Here is a 22,254-nt window from a genome sequence, read left to right as displayed (position 1 = left end):
TAATGTATAACATTAGTACTACATGACAGGAAATAGTGCTGCCATCTAGTGCTCTTGCTAATGTATAACATTAGTACTACATGACAGGAAATAGTGCTGCCATCTAGTGCTCTTGCTAATGTATAACATTAGTACTACATGACAGGAAATAGTGCTGCCATCTAGTGCTCTTGCTAATGTATAACATTAGTACTACATGACAGGAAATAGTGCTGCCATCTAGTGTTTTTGCTAATGTGTAACGTTAGTTCTACATAACAGGAAATAGTGCTGCCATCTAGTGCTCTTGCTAATGTATAACATTAGCACTGGATGACAGGAAATAGTGCTGCTATCTAGTGGTCTTGCTGATGTATAACCTTGTTGCAAAACTGCTGCCATATAGTACTGCAGGCACGTGCACACTCCTGAGCTTACCTTACTGCTTTTCAACAAAGGAGAGCAAGAAAACAAAGGAAATGTGATAATAGAAGTAAATAAGAAAGTTGTTTAAAATTGTATGTTCTGTCTAAATCATTAAAGACATTTTTTGGGTTTTATGTCCCATTAATATTTGGGTTTCATACCAACCCCTATTCCAATCCATCTGAAAAGTTCTAACAACAAATTTAAAGGACCTGAAAAGTCCTTACATCCAACAATAGCAAGGTTCTATTTTGTTATTGCAACTGCCCTCTGAGCAAACACTATGGGGCTGATTTATTAAGCCTCGTATGGCCCCATATTCAAGCTTGCCGGAAACAGGAGTTAAGAAGCAAGACCATTGCTCCTTAACTCGTCCGCCACCTCTGAGGTGGTGGACAGCAATCTGCCCGATCGCATACAATCGGGTTCATTGCCACCCCCTGATAGCAGCCGATTGGCCGTGAATGTACAGGGGGCGGCATTGCACAATCATTTCTAGTGAAATGCTTGTGCAATGATAAATGCAGACAGTTTATGTTGTCTGCATTTATCGATGGGCGGCGAACATGATCCGCTACAGTGGATCAAGTCTGCCTGCACATTTATAATTCGGCCCCATTATCTTTACCATGAGAGTGCACATACATAGGTTTCAGCAGTGACAGAAACCTTTACCTAAGTGTGCTGTTCTCATGGAAGCTGCCATTAATTTAAAAAAATAATGAGAGAATTTATTCACTGGATCCACAACATGCAATAATAGCAAGCTTACTATAAGGAAATATAAACATGCTATTGAGAGTTATGAATGTTTAATATCACTTAATTAAACATCCACAAAACCCTATTTCTTCATTATACAGCACCAAGTGACTTATTAGATATCCTGTTAGGTCCAAAGAAGCTGAGTTTCTAATTGGTAATAATTGCCAACAAATAAAAGTTTACGGAACCATGTCTGATTTGCTTTTCAGAGTTTTCTAACCAGTATATTTAACAGCAAAACATAGCTGAATACTTGAAAGCAAAACTATAAGGAACAAGGTTATGACAGCCTTTTTAAGGGAATTTCCACAGACCTTCACACAAGTGGGTTCTTACTACATAGGGTAATACCATCTTACACGCATCTTGTTGTCATCCAAGAAGTGTATTCAGGGGGAGAGCTAAGGGCCAATTCATCCGCCTAAAAAGAAATTGCACAAAAAATAGGGGCTTCAACAGTCAAGCTATCCAACTGAAAGATTGATATTAAGAGGATATCCCAAAAATATTATAGACTCAGCTAAAGAATCAGTTGAAAAACTCAATAGACAAGATCTCCTGACCTGCATACCTTTACTAAGCAACAGAACTTCTAAAGAAGCTAAATCGAATGACCTTCTGTTGATAACTACATACAGTGAACAATTTAATCAGATATGCAATATTGTTAAAAAAAACATTTCCAAATTCTGAGAGCAGATGATGATCTAGCAGACCTTACAGCTAAGGGATGCAAGTTTGCTTATAAACATAACAAGACCATTGGCAATATGGTCTCCCCAACTAAACTGCCAAACGCAGGGTCTCCCAGATCATCATGGCTAACTTCTAATGGCATGTTCAAATTCCATTTCCCGAATTGTGTAGCCTGTGTGAAAGTAGATATGAGGGATAGCTTTAGATCCACGGTAACAGGACAGGTGTTTCAAAAAGGAACCTGCATGAATTGCAGAACGATATTTGTAATCTATCTGATCACCTGTATAGAATGTCACAAACAGTACGTGGGACTCACGACACGTGAAGTCAAGCCTAGAATCAGGGAACACCTTTCTAGCATAAAAATAGGTACAGCCAGCACACCTCTAGTGCAACACTTTGCTAACACTCACAACAAAGAAACTGGTTCAATCAGATGGACAGCCATAGAAAAGGTATTCCACCCCTAGAGGAGGAGATAGAGAGAGACTGCTAGCAAGACAGGAGATCTTTTGGATTTTCAAGCTGCAAACAAGATTACCTAATGGATTTAACTCTGACTACGATCTAATTAATTTCTGGTAAAAAGGTGCCCCTTCAACGGCTAATCAATTGTACTATACGTAAGACTCTTATTTTTATGACGAGGGTTCTGAAACCCATAAGTGTATATACCATCTTTACACATAGAGGCCTATTTATCAAATGTCTGTCGGACCTGATCCGACAGTGCGGATCAGGTCAGACAGACATCGCTGAATGCGGAGAGCAATACGCTCTCCGTATTCAGCATTGTACTATCAGCTCTTGTGAGCTGCTGGTGCAACGCCGCACCCTGCAGACTCGTGGCCAATCAGCCGCCAGCAGGGGGATGTCAATCAACCCGATCGTACTCGATCGGGTTGAATTGTGGTGATCTCTGTCCGCCTCATCAGAGCAGGCGGACAGGTTATGTAGCAGCGGCCTTTAGACCGCTGCTTCATAACTGCTGTTTCTGGCGAGTCTGAAGACTTGCAAGAAACGCGGGCCCTCAAGCTCCATTTATAGGTTGATAAATGGGCCTCATAGTGTAGTCCACTACAAAACACTCGCAACACACTTGTAATTTGCTGGGCAATCTTTGTTGATTGCTTTTTTGCTCCTCATTCTGCACTGTATATAATAATGTCTGATTAAGATTGTCATTTATACAGATGTTTGACTTAGCTAAAAAAACAATCTGCAAATGTTCTCTTGAATGCATTTTTGACACTATGCATCTCTCTGTGTTTCACTCATGATACACTGTTCCATGTTGAAAAAATGTATGAGCCCTGGATAATTGAATACCCCCAAACAAATATAGCGCAATAGGGATTTCTAATTATGATAACCAGGATTACACAGGATACCTAACATAGTGGAATATCTATTTTAAAGGGCAGAGTCTACACCTTAGAGTACCTGGATTAAACTAGAATTACTTGTTTGTTTAGTGCTAAGTAAAAGCAGTATATGTGCTTTATATGAAAGGGAACAGGGCTACTAAGGGTTAATTTTATAGCTGTGTGTTAGTACGATTGTGAAAACAATCATTTAATCATTGGACCACCAATAGTGATGTCGCGAACAGTTCGCCGGAGAACAGTTCCCGGCGATCTTAGCTTGTTCGCGTTCGCCGCGGCGGGCGAACTTATGCGATGTTCGATCCGCCCCCTATTCGTCATCATTGAGTAAACTTTGACCCTGTATCTCACAGTCTGCAGACACATTTCAGCCAATCAGCAGCAGACACTCCCTCCCAGCTCCTGGGCAGCAGCCATTTTAGATTCATTATGATCCTGCATTCTTAGTGAGAGGAGGGACAGTGCAGCTGCTGGTGATTTTATAGGGAAATTGATAGCTAGGCTAGTGTATTCAGTGTCCACTACAGTCCTGAAGGACTCATCTGATCTCTGCTGTAAGGACAGCACCCCAAAAAGCCCTTTTTAGGGCTAGAACTTCAGTGTGTTTTTTTTGTTTGTTTTTTTGTAATCTAATTGCATTTGCCTGCCTGTCAGCCTGTGTGTGAGGCTCACAGCATATACTGTGATTAATTGCTCTGTGCCACCACTCATATCTGGTGTAACATTAGTGTAAATTTAAAAAAAAAAAACTTTTACATCAGTTTGCTAGTGTAATCTAATTTCATTTTCCATCAGGCCTGTGTGTCAGGCCCACAGCATATACTGTGATTAATTGCTCTGTCCCACCACTGATATCTGGTGTAACATTAGTGTAAATTAAAAAAAAAAAAAAACTATGTAATTCGTATATCTATCAAATGTATATTGCATCTATTGATCTATGTAATTCGTATCTATCAAATGTATATTGCATCTATTGATCGATGTAATTCGTATCTATCAAATGTATATTGCATCGATTGATCTATGTAATTCGTATCTATCATATGTATATTGCATCTATTGATCTATGTAATCTATGTATCTATCTATCAAATCTATCTCGTGGTTGTGCAAATGGACTGTTTGCGGTTGTTTGCGGTGCGTTACACGGGGAGTTTGGTCTGTCACTGTCAAGCGGGCGTAACCCTTACACTACCTGATCGATACAACATCATACCTGATGTTTTAAAGCACGTTATTCCAAACAATTTAGGAATGTTAGGTGATTTATGCCCTTTATGGCTTAAAAGCAGACTCTGCATCAACTATGTAATTTTCCATGGGAGTTTTGCCATGGATCCCCCTCCGGCATGCCACAGTCCAGGTGTTAGTCCCCTTGAAACAACTTTTCCATCACTATTGTGGCCAGAAAGAGTCCCTGTGGGTTTTAAAGTTTGCCTGCCTATTGAAGTCAATGGCGGTTTGCCCGGTTCGCGAACAGTCGCGGAAGTTCAAGTCCGCCATTCGCGAACCGAAATTTTTAGGTTCGCGACATCACTAACCACCAATAGGAGAAGGGCATTTCCTCTTTAAATAGAATGAGCTTTTAACTGACAGATAGCAGCCTTAGAGTACGCATCAGCTGTGTATTGCTGACTCCTCTGTTATTTCTAACCTACCATTTTGTGCTGGAATATGTACAAATGTTATTGTTTATCGTTTGAATAAAGGACTTTTTCTATCCACTGCAATTTCCGAGTTGGTTCTCCTATCCTTTCTGCAATTTAATACTATATACATCAATATATCAATGTTTAAGTCCACCAACATAGCTAAAAATGAGGTAGGTAAGATAAGGCATATATCTGTTAACAAATGTATTGATTAGGAATGATGGGTCAATTTGACATTGGTTTACTTGGGGTTACTTTGATGTAAGAGAAAAAAAGTATAGTGTTCTGCGCCACATGATAAAACCGCACAGCATAACACAATCGTTCTTAATAAAGGTTACACAAGTATTTGGAAAGGAGTGCCTCCTTCAAAAGAGGGTGTCTTGAGTGTGTCGTAGATGCGTAAACCCTATATGAAAGTGCAGGAAGTGTGCTGCAATATTTTAAAGTGCAGGAAGTGTGCTGCAATGTTTTAAAAAATGTGCAATTTGTGTGCTGCAATGTTACTTTGATGTAACTTGACATTAGATTTGCAATGATGTGTCACTTTCTTTCATGTAATTGGCAAGAGTCCATGAGCTAGTGACGTATGGGATATACAATCCTACCAGGAGGGGCAAAGTTTCCCAAACCTCAAAATGCCTATAAATACACCCCTCACCACACCCACAATTCAGTTTTACAAACTTTGCCTCCTATGGAGGTGGTGAAGTAAGTTTGTGCTAAGATTTCTACGTTAATATGCACTTCTCAGCATTTTGAAGCCCGATTCCTCTCAGAGTACAGTGAATGTCAGAGGGATGTGAAGGGAGTATCACCTATTGAATGCAATGGTTTTCCTCACGGGGATCTATTTCATAGGTTCTTTGTTATCGGTCGTAGAGATTCATCTCCTACCTCCCTTTTCAGATCGACTGTATACTCTTATATACCATTACCTCTACTGATAACCGTTTGATTACTGGTTTGGCTATCTGCTATATGTGGATGGGTGTCTTTTGGTAAGTATATTTTCATTACTTAAGACACTCTCAGCTATGGTTTGGCTCTTTATGTATTTATATAAAGTTCTAAATATATGTATTGTACTTATATTTGCCATGATTCAGGTTTTCAGTATATTTCCTTTTGCAGACTGTCAGTTTCATATCTGGGAATTTTTTATTTTTTTTATGGGAAAAAAAAAAAAATCTTACCTGGGGCATAGTCTCTTTTTCCAATTGACTCGTGAGAATTAGGCTCGTGAGGGCGCAAAATACCAGAGTTTATTGCGTCATTCTCGGCACGAGATTTTTTTGGCGCAAAGTTACGTTCATTGACGCAAATTCGTCATTTCCGGCATCTTAGTTGACACCGAGTCCTTTTATAAGGTTGCGTCATCTATGACGCGAGTGTGTCGTTTTTGGCGCCAAAAAATATTTTTATGTTTGTTGTGCGTCATACTTGAGGCCAAATATTTTCTTTATTTAAGACCCCATTTCTATTTGCCTCCTGCCTTTTTTTTTATGTCAGAGGGCTATGCTGTTTGCATTTTTTCCCATTCCTGAAACTGCCGCCATATAAGGAAATTAATAATTTTGCTTTATATGTTGTTTTTTTCTCTTACATTTGCAAGATGTCTCAATCTGATCCTGTCTCAGAAATCACTGATGGAACCCTGCGGCCTGATAACAGTTCTACCAAAGCTAAGTGCATTTGTTGTAAACTTGTGTGGGGGTTATACCTCCAGCTGTGGTTTGTAATAGTTGTCATGATAAACTTTTACATGCAGAGAATGTATCTATCAGTAGTAGTTCATTACCTGTTGCTGTTCCCTCAACATCTAATGCACAAGATATACCTGTGAATTTAAAAGAATTTATTGCTGATTCTATTCAGAAGGCTTTGTCTGCCATTATGCCTTCTAATAAAAGTAAAAGGTCTTTTAAAACTTCTTATAAGGTTGATGCAATTTCAAATGACCAGCAACATGAATTATCGTTCTCTGACGAGGATCTATCTGATTCAGAAGATCCTGCCTCAGATATTGACACTGACAAATCCTCTTATTTATTTAAAATGGAGTATATTCGTTCTTTGTTAAAAGAAGTGTTGATTACATTAGATATGGAGGAAACTGGTCCTCTTGATATTAAAACTAGTAAACATTTAAATTCTGTTTATAAACCTCCTGTGGTTATTCCAGAAGTTTTTCCAGTTCCTGATGCTATTTCTGATATGATTTCTAAGGAATGAAATAAGCCTGGTACTTCTTTTATTCCTTCTTCAAGGTTTAAAAAATTGTATCCTTTGCCAGAAGTTAGATTGGAGTTTTGGGAAAAGATCCCCAAAGTTGATGGGGCTATCTCTACTCTTGCTAAACGCACTACTATTCCTAAGGAAGATAGTACTTCTTTTAAAGATCCTTTAGATAGGAAACTTGAGTATTATCTAAGGAAAGCTTATTTATATTCAGGTCATCTTCTTAGGCCTGCAATTTCTTTGGCTGATGTTGCCTCTGCTTCAACTTTTTGATTGGAAACTTTAGCGCAACAAGTATCGGATCATGATTTGTCTAACATTGTTAAGTTGATTCAACATGCTAATAATTTCATTTGTGATGCCATTTTTTATATTATCAAAATTGATGTTAAATCTATGTCTATAGCTATTCAGATTGCTATTTCTTTCTTTCCAAGGTAATAAATTATTTGGTTCTCAGTTGGATTCAATAATTTCAACTGTCACTTGGGGGAAGGGAGCTTTTTGCCTCAGGATAAAAGACCTAAGGGTAAATCTAAAGCTTCTAACCGTTTTCATTCCTTTCGACAAAATAAGGAACAGAAACCTAATCCTTCCCCTAAGGAATCTGCTTCCAATTGGAAGCCTTCTTCAAATTGGAATAAATCCAAGCCATTTAAGAGATCAAACCAGCCCCCAAGTCCGCATGAAGGTGCGGCCCTCATTCCAGCTCAGCTGGTAGGAGCAGATTAAAATTTTTCAAAGATGTTTGGATCAATTCGGTCCAAAATCATTGGATTCAGAGTATTGTCTCTCAGGGGTACAGAATAGGATTCAGAGTAAGACCGCCTGTGAGAAGATTTTTTCTCTCACGCATTCCAGCAAACCCAGTAAAGGCTCAGGCTTTCCTGAAGTGTGTTTCAGACCTGGATTTATCAGGGGTAATCATGACAGTTCCATTTCAGGAACAGGGTCTGGGGTTTTATTCAAATCTATTCATTGTCCCAAAGAAAGAAAATTCATTCAGACCAGTTTTGAATCTAAAGATTTTGAATCGATATGTAAGACTACCAACTTTCAAAATGGTGACTATAAGGACTATTCTGCCTTTTGTTCAGCAAGGGCATTATATGTCCACAATAGACTTACAGGATGCATATCTTCATATTCCGATTCATCCAGATCACTATCAGTTCCTGAGATTCTTTTTTCTAGACAAGCATTACCAATTTGTTGCTCTTCCTTCTGGCCTAGCGACAGCTCCAAAAATCTTTTCAAAGGTTCTAGGTGCCCTACTCTCTGTAATCAGAGAGCGAGGTATTGTGGTATTTCCTTATTTGGAAGATAGCTTGGTACTCGCTCAGTCTTTACGTTCTGCAGAATCTCACACAAATCAACTAGTGTTGTTTCTTTGAAGACATGGTTGGAGGATCAATTTACCAAAAAGTTCTTTGATTCCTCAGACAAAGGTAACCTTTTTAGGTTTCCAGATAGATTTAGTGTCCATGACTTTGTCTCTAGCAGACAAGAGAGGTTCGAAATTGGTTGCAGCCTGTCGGAACCTTCAGTCTCAGTCTTTCCTTTCAGTAGCTATGTGCATGGAAGTTTTAGGTCTCATGACTGCAGCATCGGACGCGATCCCCTTTGATCGTTTTTATATGAGACCTCTCCAGCTATGGATGCTGAACCAATGGTGCAGGGATTATACAAGGATATCACAATTAATATCCTTAAATCCCAATGTTCGACTTTCTCTGACTTGGTGGTTAGATCACCATCGTATAATTTTAGGGGCATCTTTCGTTCATCCAACCTGGACTGTGATCACAACAGATGCAAGTCTTTCAGGTTGGGGAGCTGTTTGGGGATCTCTGACAGCACAAGGGGTTTGGAAATCTCAAGAGGCGAGATTACCGATCAATATTTTGGAACTCCATGCTATTTTCAGAGCCCTTCAGTCTTGGCCTCTGTTGAAGAGAGAACCGTTCATTTGTGTTTTCAGACAGACAATATCACAACTGTGGCATATGTCAATCATCAGGGTGGGACTCACAGTCCTCAAGCTATGAAAGAAGTATCTTGGATACTTGTTTGGGCGGAATCCAGTTCCTGTCTAATTTCTGCAGTTCATATCCCAGGTATAGACAATTGGGAAGCGGATTACCTCAATCGTCAGACTTTACATCCGGGAGAATGGTCTCTCCACACAGATGTGTTTTCTCAAATTGTTCAGATGTGGGGGCTTCCAGAAATAGATCTGATGGCATCTCATCTAAACAAAAAACTTCCCAGGTACCTGTCCAGATCCAGGGATACCGCCTCTAGTTCATCTTCCAAAAGTGATCTCCAAAATCATCATAGAGCAATCGTTTGTGCTGCTGGTGGCCCCAGCATGGCCTCACAGGTTTTGGTATGCAGATCTTGTTTCGGATGGCCAGTTGCCAACCTTGGCCACTTCCATTAAGGCCAGACCTTCTATCTCAAGGTCCGTTTTTTCCATCAGTATCTCAAATAATTAAATTTGAAGGTATGGAAATTGAACGCTTAGTGCTTAGTCATAGAGGTTTCTCTGACTCAGTGATTAATGCTATGTTACAGGCTCATAAATCTGTTTCTAGAAAGATTTATTATCGAGTTTGGAAGACTTACATTTCATGGTGTTCATCTCATAAATTCTCTTGGCATTCTTTTAGAATTCCTAGAATTTTACAGTTTCTTCAGGATGGTTTGGATAAAGGTTTGTCTGCAAGTTCCTTGAAATGACAAATCTCTGCTCTTTCTGTTTTATTTCATAGAAATATTGCTAAACTTCCTGATATTCACTGTTTTGTGCAGGCTTTGGTTTGTATCAAGCCTGTCATTAAATCAATCTCTCCTCCTTGGAGTCTTAATTTGGTTCTGAAGGCTTTACAGGCTCCTCCGTTTGAGCCTATGCATTCTTTAGACATTAAACTACTTTCTTGGAAAGTGTTGTTTCTTTTGGTCATCTCTTCTGCTATAAGAGTTTCTGAATTAACCACTCTCTCTTGTGAATCCCCTTTTCTGATTTTTCATCAGGTTAAGGCAGTTTTGCGGACTTAATTTAAATTTCTACCTAAGGTTGTAAATTCTAACAACATTAGTAGAGAAAGTGTTGTCCCTTCTTTGTGTCCTAATCCTAAGAATTCTTTGGAAAGATCTTTACATTCATTGGTTGTGGTGAGAGCTTTGAAATATTATGTTGAAGCTACTAAAGATTTCAGGAAGACTTCTAGTCTATTTGTTATCTTTTCTGGTTCCAGGAAAGGTCAGAAGGCTTTTGCTGTTTCCTTGGCCTCGTGGTTAAAACTTTTGATTCATCAAGCCTATTTGTAGTCGGGTCAAGCCCCGCCTCAGAAAATTACAGCTCATTCTACTAGATCAGTTTTCACTTCCTGGGCTTTTAAGAATGAAGCTTCGTTGATCAGATTTGCAAAGCTGCTACTTGGTCTTCTTTGCATACATTTACTAAATTCTACCATTTTGATGTATTTGCTTCTTCGGAAGCAGTTTTTGGTAGAAAAGTTCTTCAGGCAGCGGTTTCAGTTTGATTGTTCTGCTGTTGATTTAAGTTTTTTCCTCACATTAATGAGAATTAACTTATAATTTGGGTTGTGGATTATTTTTTTCAGCGGAAAATGGCTGTTTTTATTTTTATCTCTCCCTCTCTAGTGACTCTTGTGTGGAGTTCCACATCTTGGGTATTCCTATCCCATACATCACTAGCTCACAGACTCTTGCCAATTACATGAAAGAAAACATAATTTATGTAATAACTTACCTAATAAATTAATTTCTTTCATATTGGCAAGAGTCCATGAGGCCCACCCCCTTTTTTATGGAGGTTATGATTTTTTTGTATAAAGCACAATTATTTCTAAATTCCTTTGTTGATGCTTTTTACTCCTTTCTTTATCACCACACTTCTTGGCTATTCGTTGAACTGAATTGTGGGTGTGGTGAGGGTGTATTTATAGGCATTATGAGGTTTGGGAAACTTTGCCCCTCCTGGTAGGATTGTATATCCCATACGTCACTAGCTCATGGGCTCTTGCCAATATGAAAGAAAAGAATTTAGCAGGTAAGTTCTTACATAAATTATGTTTTTTCAATAGTTCACTAAGGATATCTTTGATATATGTTGCCAAAAGCCATTGCAAGAAAGCCATTATAGAGTATTGCCATTTTTTTAAATTAGAAAAAGGAAATCCAATTTATTCAATACATATCAAAGACACTTGTCCTAGGTGTAAATACTTTAAATTAGTTCATTAGCAACAGGATTCAAATTCTGGTTTTAAAAATTTAATTTTTCTTAAATATAAAAACTGATGTGAAATAACAGGCTGCAAGATTATACAACATTAAAGGGACAGTCAACACCAGAATTTTTGTTGTTTAAAAAGAAAGATAATCCCTTTATTACCCATTCCCCAGTTTTGCATAACCAACACAGTTATAGTAATACACGTTTTACCTCTGTAATTATCTTGTATCTAAGCTTCTGCTGACCGCCCCCTTATTTCAGTTCTTTTGACAGACATGCAGTTTAGCCAATCAGTGCTCAGTCCTAGGTCACTTTACGTGCATGAGCTCAATGTTATCTATATGAAACATGTGAACTAATGCCCTCTAGTGGTCAAAATGTATTCAGATTAGAGGCAGTCTTTAATGTGTAAGAAATTAGCATATGAACCTCCTAGTTTTAGCTTTCAACTAAGAATACCAAGAAAACAAAGCAAAATTGGTGATAAAAGTAAATTGGGAAGTTGTTTAAAATTGCATGCCCTATATACTATACTCATCACTGCTACTCACAATAATAAAGGCTTAAAAATGAGTTGTTCTCCCCATTTATTTTTCTAAATATTTTTTTCTGATATTTATATCATGTTAACCCTAATTTGAAAGAGGAGACTTTTAAATTCTATGTGACACCTTTCACTGTGCTATACACTTTACACTTCATATCTGCATTTCTCAACTCCAGTCCTCAAATGTTACTAGCAACCAAGATTCTAAGGATTTTCCTACTTGAGTACAGATGAATTAATCCCAGTAACATAGTAACATAGTAGATGAGGGTGAAAAAAGAGCGAAGTCCATCAAGTTCAACCTATACAAATTTAAAATACTTACAAACTCCAGTTAAGCTTAAATAATCCCACTAAAAGGTGACCCATTTAATACTAGCAATCATATCTATGAATTTTGTTTATAGACAGAAATGTATCCAAACAATGTTAAATGTATCAGTGAGTCAGCTTCTGCCCAGCCCAGGCAGGGAATTAGAATCTGGCCTGTTAGGTTTGCTTGAGGGCAGAACTAAGCAACACTGATTTCTGTGATTCATTGAATGTTTACCATAGCAGAATCAGGGCACAGAATAACAAATGGTCAAGTGCTGGAGTATGCTTTACCCAAGCTCTGGCACCCTCAGGTGTATAGATACTTTAGACTGAAAAACAAGGGTCTAGAATGTAATTGCAAAGTAATACTTAGATATACAAAGAATAGTTTTTTATTTCTTTAATTTTTTTCAGGAACAGTACAGAGCATTGTATGTATATAAAATATAACACATTACAAGTTTCATATAGAAGAAGGTGGTCTACCTTGCCTTGTGCATTTTTACCATCAATTAGACATACTTTAATATGTCTAAGGCTAAGCATCACTTGTATTAATTGGTGTCAATGGTTTGAATTAGCTTGATAAACATATTTAGAGAAGTTATATATTCAAATTTTAGTTTTCATTTGGTTTGGAGCAATTTGGAAAAGTAAAAAAGTAAATAATTATTTACATCATGAACTTCATATTATTTATATTGTCCTAGATTACAAATGGAGCGCTATTGATAGTGTAGGGTGCACTATCAATATCACAGGCTTGCGCTTAGAATAGCGCACCTCTTTGTATCACAAATGAATTGTAAAAAGGAATTATCAGAGGATGTTATGCACAACCAACATCTCTTTAGTGTGCACTATACTTTCAAAGGCTGCGCTAAACATCACTCATATTAAAACACATAACAGTGCTAAAAAAAATTAGCAGTACTAGAGACCTGAAGTATGTATGTGCGAATGTACCTTATGTCAAAAAACTGTTAACATCACTTTTATAACTTAAAAAAATAAATAATTGAAATACCTGATGAAATAGATAGATAGATAGATAGATAGATAGATGATAGATAGATAGATAGATAGATAGATAGATAGATAGATAGATAGAGATATACTTGTATAGATAGATAGATAGATAGATAGATAGATAGATAGATGATAGATACTTGTATAGATACAGTTATATGCAAAAGTTTAGGCACCCCTGACAATTTCCATGATTTTCATTTATAAATAATTGGGTGTTTGGATCAGCAATTTCATTTTGATCTATCAAATAACTGAAGGACACAGTAATATTTCTGTAGTGAAATGAGGTTTATTGGATTAACTTAAAATGTGCAATATGCATCAAAACGAAATTAGACAGGTGCATACATTTGGGCACCCCAACAGAAATATTGCATCAATATTTAGTAGAGCCTCCTTTAGCAGAAACAGCCTCTAGACGCTTCATATAGCCTGTAATGAGTGTCTGGATTCTGGATGAAGGTATTTTGGACCATTACTATTTGCAAAACATCTCCAGTTCAGTTAGGTTTGATGGTTGCCGTGCATGGACAGCCCGCTTCCAATCACCTCACAGATTTTCAATGATATTCAGGTCTGGGGACTGGGATGGCTATTCCAGAACTTTGTACTTGTTCCTCTGCATAAATGCCAGAGTGGATTTTGAGCAGTGTTTTTAGTCGTTGTCTTGTTTAAATATCCAGCCCTGGCGTAACTTCAACTTTGTGACTGATTCCTCAACATTATTCCCAAGTATCTGCTGATATTGAATGGAATCCATGTGACCCTCAACTTTAACAAGATTCCCAGTACCGGCACTGGCCCCACAGCCCCACAGCATGATGGAACATCCAACAAATTTTTCTGTGGGTAGCAAGTGTTTGTCTTGGAACGCTGTGTTCTTTTGCCGCCATGCATAACGCCCCTTGTTATGACCAAATAACTCAATCTTTGTTTCATCTGTCCACAGCACCTTCTTCCAAAATGAAGCTGGCTTGTCCAAATGTGAGTTTGCATACCTCAAGCGACTCTGTTTGTGGGGTGTGTGCAGAAAAGGCTTCTTCCGCATCATTCTCCCATACAGCTTCTAATTGGGCAAAGTGCGCTGAATTGTTGAACAATGCACAGTGACACCATCTGAAGCAAGATGATGTTGTAGGTCTTTGGAGGGGGTCTGTGGGCTGTTTTTGACCGTTCTCACCATCCTTTGCCTCTCCGATATTTTACTTGGCCTGCCACTTCTGGCCTTAACAAGAACTGTGCCTTTGGTCTTCCATTTCCTCACTATCCGCTAGATTTGGAGTTTTGTCGGTAACAACCCGAAAAACTAACGCCGGCTTTTTTCTGGCCGCACCATAAAAATAACTTTGGTATTGAGAGTCCACATAAAGGCTGCGTTAGGCTCCAAAAAAGGAGCGTAGAGCATTTTTAATGCAGCTTCAAGAGTTGCTTACGGACGCGGCCAGCCTCAAAAACGTGCTTGTGCACGATTCCCCCATAGGAAACAATGGGGCTGTTTGAGCTGAAAAAAAACCTAACACCTGCAAAAAAGCCGCGTTCAGCTCTTAACGCAGCCCCATTGTTTGCTATGCGGTAACCCTTCCTACGTCTGCACTTAACACTCTAACATGTACCCCGAGTCTAAACACCCCTAACCTTACACTTATTAACCCCTAATCTGCCGCCCCCGCTATCGCTGACCCCTGCATATTATTATTAACCCCTAATCTGCCGCTCCGTAAACCGCCGCTACTTACATTATCCCTATGTACCCCTAATCTGCTGCCCCTAACACCGCCGACCCCTATATTATATTTATTAACCCCTAATCTGCCCCCCACAACGTCGCCTCCACCTGCCTACACTTATTAACCCCTAATCTGCCGAGCGGACCTGAGCGCTACTATAATAAAGTTATTAACCCCTAATCCGCCTCACTAACCCTATAATAAATAGTATTAACCCCTAATCTGCCCTCCCTAACATTGCGACACCTAACTTAAATTATTAACCCCTAATCTGCCGACTGGAGCTCACCGCTATTCTAATAAATGTATTAACCCCTAGAGCTAAGTCTAACACTAACACCCCCCTAAGTTAAATATAATTTAAATCTAACGAAATTAATTAACTCTTATTAAATAAATTATTCCTATGGAAGACCTCTTCTGCCCCGCTTGGATGAAGACTTCAGCCGGATCATGGACCTCTTCAGCCCCCCGCTGAAGAGATTAGGGGTATGTGGGTGGTGGGTTGTAATGTTGGGGGGCTTGGGTATTGTATGTTTTTTTTTACAGGCAAAAGAGCTGTATTTCTTGGGGCATGCCCCGCAAAGGGCCCTGTTCAGGGCTGGTAAGGTAAAAGAGCTTTGAACTTTAGTAATTTAGAATAGGGTAGGGCATTTTTTTATTTTGGGGGGCTTTGTTATTTTATTAGGGGGCTTAGAGTAGGTGTAATTAGTTTAAAATTGTTGTAATATTTTTCTTATGTTTGTAAATATTTTTTTATTTTTTGTAACTTAGTTCTTTTTTATTTTTTGTACTTTAGCTAGTTTATTTAATTGTATTTATTCGTAGCAATTGTATTTAATTAATTTATTGATAGTGTAGTGTTAGGTTAATTGTAGGTAATTGTAGGTATTTTATTTAATTTATTTATTGATAGTGTAGTGTTAGGTTTATTTGTAACTTAGGTTAGGATTTCTTTTACAGGTAAATTTGTAATTATTTTAACTATTTTAGCTATTAAATAGTTCTTAACTATGTAATAGCTATTGTACCTGGTTAAAATAAATACAAAGTTACCTGTAAAATAAATATAAATCCTAAAATAGCTATAATATAATTATAATTTATATTGTAGCTATATTAGGATTTATTTTACAGGTAAGTATTTAGCTTTAAATAGGAATAATTTATTTAATAAGGGTTAATTAATTTCATTAGATTTAAATTATATTTAACTTAGGGGGGTGTTAGTGTTAGGGTTAGACTTAGCTTTAGGGGTTAATACATTTATTAGAATAGCGGTGAGCTCCAGTCGGCAGATTAGGGGTTAATAATTGAAGTTAGGTGTCGGCGATGTTAGGGAGGGCAGATTAGGGGTTAATACTATTTATTATAGGGTTAGTGAGGCGGATTAGGGGTTAATAACTTTATTATAGTAGCGCTCAGGTCCGCTCGGCAGATTAGGGGTTAATAAGTGTAGGCAGGTGGAGGCGACGTTGTGGGGGGCAGATTAGGGGTTAATAAATATAATATAGGGGTCGGCGGTGTTAGGGGCAGCAGATTAGGGGTACATAAGTATAACGTAGGTGGCGGTCGGCAGATTAGGGGTTAAAAAAATTTTTTCGAGTGTCGGCGATGTGGGGGGACCTCGGTTTAGGGGTACATAGGTAGTTTATGGGTGTTAGTGTACTTTAGAGTACAGTAGTTAAGAGCTTTAGAAACCGGCGTTAGCCCAGAAAGCTCTTAACTACTGACTTTTTTCCTGCGGCTGGAGTTTTGTCGTTAGATGTCTAACGCTCACTTCAGAAACGACTCTAAATACCGGAGTTAGAAAAATCCCATTGAAAAGATAGGATACGCAATTTACGTAAGGGGAACTGCGGTATGGAAAAGTCGCGGCTGAAAAGTGAACGTTAGACCCTATTTTGAGTGACTCCAAATACCGGCGGTAGCCTAAAACCAGCGTTAGGAGCCTCTAATGCTGGTTTTCACGGCTACCGCCAAACTCTAAATCTAGGCCTATGTTTCTCACAGTGGATAGATTAAATCTCTGCAATAGCTTTTTGTATCCTTCCTCTAAACCATAATGTTGAAAAATCTTTGCTTTCAGGTCATTTGAGAATTGTTTCGAAGCCCCCATAATGCCACTCTTCAGAGGAGAGTCAAAGAGAACAACAACTTGCAATTGGCCACCTTAAATACCTTTTCTCATGATTGCATGCACCTGTCTATGAAGTTCAAGGCTTAATGGGCTCACCAAACCAATTGTGTATTACAATCAATCAGTGCTAGGTAGTTACAGCTATTTAAATCAACAAAATGACAAGGGTGCCCAAAGTTATGCACCTGTCTAATTTCGTTTGGATGCATATTGCACATTTTCTGTTAATCCAATAAACCTCATTTCACTACTGAAATATTATTATGTCCTTCAGTTATTTGATAGATCAAAATGAAATTGCTGATCCAGACACACAATTATTTATAAATAAAAATCATGGAAATTGTCAGGTGTGCCTAAACTTTTGCATACAACTGTAGATAGATAGATAGATAGATAGATAGATAGATAGATAGATAGATAGATAGATAGATAGATAGAAAGATAGATAGATATACTTGTAAATTTGAAAAAATAATTAAATGGTTTGCTCTGTCTGATCCCAAAAGAAATTTTTTGGGTTTCATATTCCTTTAAACGTTTATGATTCAGATAGAGCACCCAATTTTAGAAATAAATCTTCTAATGTATTTATATTATCAAATGTTCTACCTTCACTTGGTACTACTGGGAGCTTGCTGGACTCATTGGGTGAGCCAATGACAAGAAGCATATGCAACCACCAGTCAACAACTAGCTCCCAGCTGTTCCTGAGCCCACCTATGTATGTATTTCAACAAAAGATAGCAAAAAAGCAAAGATATTTTAAGTAAATAGGAACTTTGTTTAAAATTACTTGTTCTATCTGAATCATGACGGAAAAATGCTGGGTCTATGTCCCTTTAATAAAAAAGTACCAACAATTCCCCCCCCCCAAAAAAAAATGACTGGTTGAGCCAATAACCAGAGGCATATATGTGCAGTAGTGCATTGCTGCCCCTGATCCTACATAGGTATGCTTTTCAGCAAAGGATACAAAAGGAATGAAGCACATTTGAAAAATTGCATGTTCTAGTTTAATTTTGACTTCACTGTCCCTTTAAATCATATATGCTTCTGTTACTCCTTAGTAAAGAAATTAAATATTATTTAGAAGCTTTATCTATACTTCATATTATAATAAATATATTTTCAAATACAACAAAAGAAAATTAATCAAAATGTCTAATTTATTATCAAATAATTTAAACATAATTAAAGGGATATGAGAGTCAAAAATTATGCTTTCATGATGCAGGTGGCAAATTCAATTTAAAAAAAAAAAAAATATGAAAACCACTGTAATTCTAGGATCACTGTTTAAAATTGAATTTAGTCCCTTCCTACGAGAGCATACTTAAGTAGACTCAAGCGCATGCACAGATCTTGTGCACTATAACTTTGTTACAAACAGGTGCACACTCCTGAGTATATCTCAATATGTTCTCATAGAAAGTAGAGAACGTCAAACAAGAGAGCTAGGAAAACAAGGAAAGTATTATAAAAGCTAAAGGGTTATTTTCTTTTTTGACTTTGAAAGAGCATTCCATTTTTAAAAAGCTTCCAATTTACTCCTATTATCAAATTTGCTTTGATCACCTGATATTATTTGTTGAAGAGATATCTAGATAGGGGTCTGGATCACTAAATGGCAGGAAATATTGCTGCCAACTAGTTCAAATGAATAACATTCTTGCAAAAATGTTGCCATATAGTTCTCTAGGCGCATGCATGCTCCTAAGCCTACATCCCTGCTTGTCAACAAAAGAACAAAGAAAATGTAACAGTTGTTTAAAATTGAATGCTCTTAAATCTAAATGGATCACAGAAGATTTTTTTTTGGGGTGGGGGAGTTCATGTTCGTTTGTGTTAGAAAACACTAAAAATACAAAAATCTGGACAAATTAAATTATCAGTTGAACCCACCTGTTCCATCAAGAAAAACAGAAGAAAGTAGAATCATTCTGGTTGCAAACGATATCCATTTCCCCATATTTTATTTCTCCTAATAGTCCTTTGAGTTTTGACCATAAAATGTCTTCGTTAGTGATCAAGAAGCAAATGCAATGTGGCAAATAAATAGACCTGCAACAAGCTTTATGTTTGTAAAAGAAATGGACCTCCCTCATGGGACAAAGGTGGTACCCTCTTAAAATCTAAATCATTCTCTTTATTTATTGCTTAAGATTTAGTAGATTGCTTAAAATAGTTTAGATGTGGAATGGGCTGTGACACAGAACATAAATATGCACTTGTACATACAAATAATGCTTTGAAATGAATTAACACTGGGTGGGACACTAGAAGATGTCAAAAGGAGAGATAGCTACGCATTTTGCAAAAGGTCAAGTGAAGAATTGTTGCAGAAATGGCAATCAAAACAGATATCACAAAAGAATAGATGGAGATATATATATAGCATGCAAAACAAGATGTTGTGCTGCCCTAGGCACTAAATTTTCACCAGGACACTTGCATACACTTGACTCAGGTGGGTTGAATTAGCACATGTGTACTCAGTATACATGTAAGCAGTAATATTTATATATACAGTGTATATACATCAAATACAGATGGCTATCGCTAGATAAGTCACCTGCTGCTCTCAATAGAGACTCAAAAAGTGCTTCCCCCCCCAATCTGCAGCCCTAGGCAAGTGCCTTGTTTGCTTAGGCTAAAATATGCCCCTGCTCCAGATACTAATTATTACATTAAACTCAAATCTTACACTTTTAACTGATGGTTCATAATATATCTATATATGTCCTCAACACACTCTACTAAATTTCTTTGCAGTTCTATAGTAGAACAGCAGCAGCAGGTTAATGCATTGTGAAATTGGTTAGACTTTGTTTACTAGTAACATACCTTATGATTGGATTATTAGTTTTTCTAAATGGCATTTTCTAGAATTTCTTCCTCTATAGTAAAGTTATTGTATAATGTAATTGTTCTTTGTGTGTTTGGAAACCTATTTGTATTTGCCTACCTCTCTTGTTCTAGAGTATCACCTACACTTTTAGAGTCAAATCAGACGGATATGTTTGGGGTCCTCAAGTGGTTCTCTCCTATCAACTTTTTGTCTTATTCTCAATTTGTATAATAGAGAGGCACTATTATGTATGTATTCATTTACTTGTTTTCTCTCTTTAAATTCACAGTCAAGTCAAAAATAAACTTTCATGATTCAGAGAGGGCATGCAATTTTAAGCAACTTTCCAAATTACTTTTATCATCAAGTTTGCTTTATTCTCTTGGCATTCTTTGTTGAAAGCTAAACCTAAGTAGGCTCATATGCTAATTTCTAAGCCCTCGAAGGCCGCCTCTTATCTCAGTGCATTTTGACCATTTTTCACAGCTAGAGGGTGCTAGTTCATGTGTGACACAGATAACTGTGCTCATTCCTGTGGAGTTATTTTTGGGTCAGAACTGATTGACTAAAGTACAAGTCTGTCAAAAGAACTGAAATAAGGGCAGTTTGCAGACACTTAGATACAAAGCATTTGCAGAGGTAAAAAATATATTAATATAACTGTGTTGGTTATGAAAAACTAGGGAATGGGTAATAATTGGATTAGCTATCTTTTTAAACAAAAACAATTCTGGAGTAGACTGTCCCTTTATTTTTTGTTGTCACTTTACCTCATAAGCACTTGTTAAATTCTGATTTATGACAATAAAGTATAACATAAATAAAGAAAGAAATAGTAAGAAAATAGCCATATGATACAATATTTTATAAAGGGACTCCAGTAAGCACACAATAAGAGTTCATTGTATTCAAAGCAGCTGCATTTTCTTCCACCTCCACTAGGAGGTTGATTTCTGCTGTAGCCTTCTGTTTGCATAGCTTTTCTATAACCAATACTGCAGTATTTAAAGGAACAGTAAAGCACAATTTTAACTTTCATAGTTTAGACAGAGCATGCAATTTTAGACAGCTTTCCAATTTACTTACGTTATCAATTATACTTTTCCTTTGTGGACAAATATTTCTAGATACACTCAGGAGCAGCTATGAACTACTGGGAGCTAGCTGGTGATTGGTGGCTAAATACATGCCCTACATAAACATTTGTGAAAAAATATATATTTTTATTCAAATTTTAATAAACAAGGTTCTGAAAAAAAATAGTTTTTTTATTAACAATATAGTTAAAACAAGAAGGGGTTACCATCAAATAAATAAGGGTCTCTGGGTATATTTATACAACGTTAATGTACATGTAAGGGTTCCCATGAGCCTCTACTCAAATAGATGAATATTTATTCACGCCAGGTGATCACTATTACCCCAGTTATCACTTAAAACTTATATTATTTTAAAGAGGGGAGCTTATGGGCTTTATAACATAAGGTCATAAGGTCATGTGGGTCTCTAGGCCTTTTTGATGGCCTATTATAAGTGTAAAATATGTTATATATTTTTTAAAGGGATAGTCTAGTCAAAAGGAAACTGATGATTCAGATAGATAGCAATTTTAAGCAACTTTCTAATTTACTACAATTATAAATTTTTCTTTGTTCTCTTGCTATCTTTATTTGAATGTAAAGCTTAGGAGCCAGCCCACTTTTAGTTCAGCACCTGGGAGGCACTTGCTGATTGGTGGCTACATTTAGACACCAATCAGAAAGTGTTACTAAGGTGCTAAACCAAAAATGGGCCGGCTCCTACGCTTACATTCTTGCTTTTTTCAAATAAAGATAGCAAGAGAACAAAGACAAATTGATAATAGGAGTAAATTAGAAAGTTGCTTAAAATTGCTGCTGTATCTGAATCATGAAAGTTTAATTTTGACTAAACTATTCCTTTAAGTGTGTTTAAACTTCACATACCGCATTTTAAAATACCAGTCTCGAAGGGTGTTTTTAACCATTTACATTTAGGAGAGTGAGATGCAAAGTTAAAGGGACGCTGAACCCACATTTTTTCTTCCGTGATTCAGATAGAGCAGCAATTTTAAGCAACTTTCTAATTTACTCCTATTATCAATTTTTCTTCGTTCTCTTGCTATCTTTATATGAAAAAGTAGGCATCGAAGCTTTTTTTGGTTCAGACTCTGTACAGCAGTTTTTTATTGGTGGATGGATGTATCCACC

At 37.2% G+C, this 22,254-nt stretch overlaps 1 protein-coding gene across 1 annotated transcript in view; it reads right to left on the bottom strand.

Annotated features, from left to right (window-relative positions):
- The window catches only part of LOC128667141 (mucin-22-like), a 43,265-nt gene extending 24,021 nt beyond the window's left edge, over nucleotides 1-19,244 (bottom strand). Inside the window, exon 1 of the mRNA XM_053722061.1 lies at nucleotides 19,081-19,244. Coding sequence (XP_053578036.1) covers nucleotides 19,081-19,147 — 67 coding nt within the window. The 5' untranslated portion in view covers nucleotides 19,148-19,244. The remainder of the gene's footprint in view (nucleotides 1-19,080) is intronic.
- Between the last annotated feature and the right edge of the window lie 3,010 nt (nucleotides 19,245-22,254).

This window comes from Bombina bombina, chromosome 7 (assembly GCF_027579735.1).
Source record: "Bombina bombina isolate aBomBom1 chromosome 7, aBomBom1.pri, whole genome shotgun sequence".
Lineage (NCBI taxonomy): Eukaryota > Metazoa > Chordata > Amphibia > Anura > Bombinatoridae > Bombina > Bombina bombina.
This window is presented reverse-complemented; position numbering and strand designations above follow the sequence as displayed.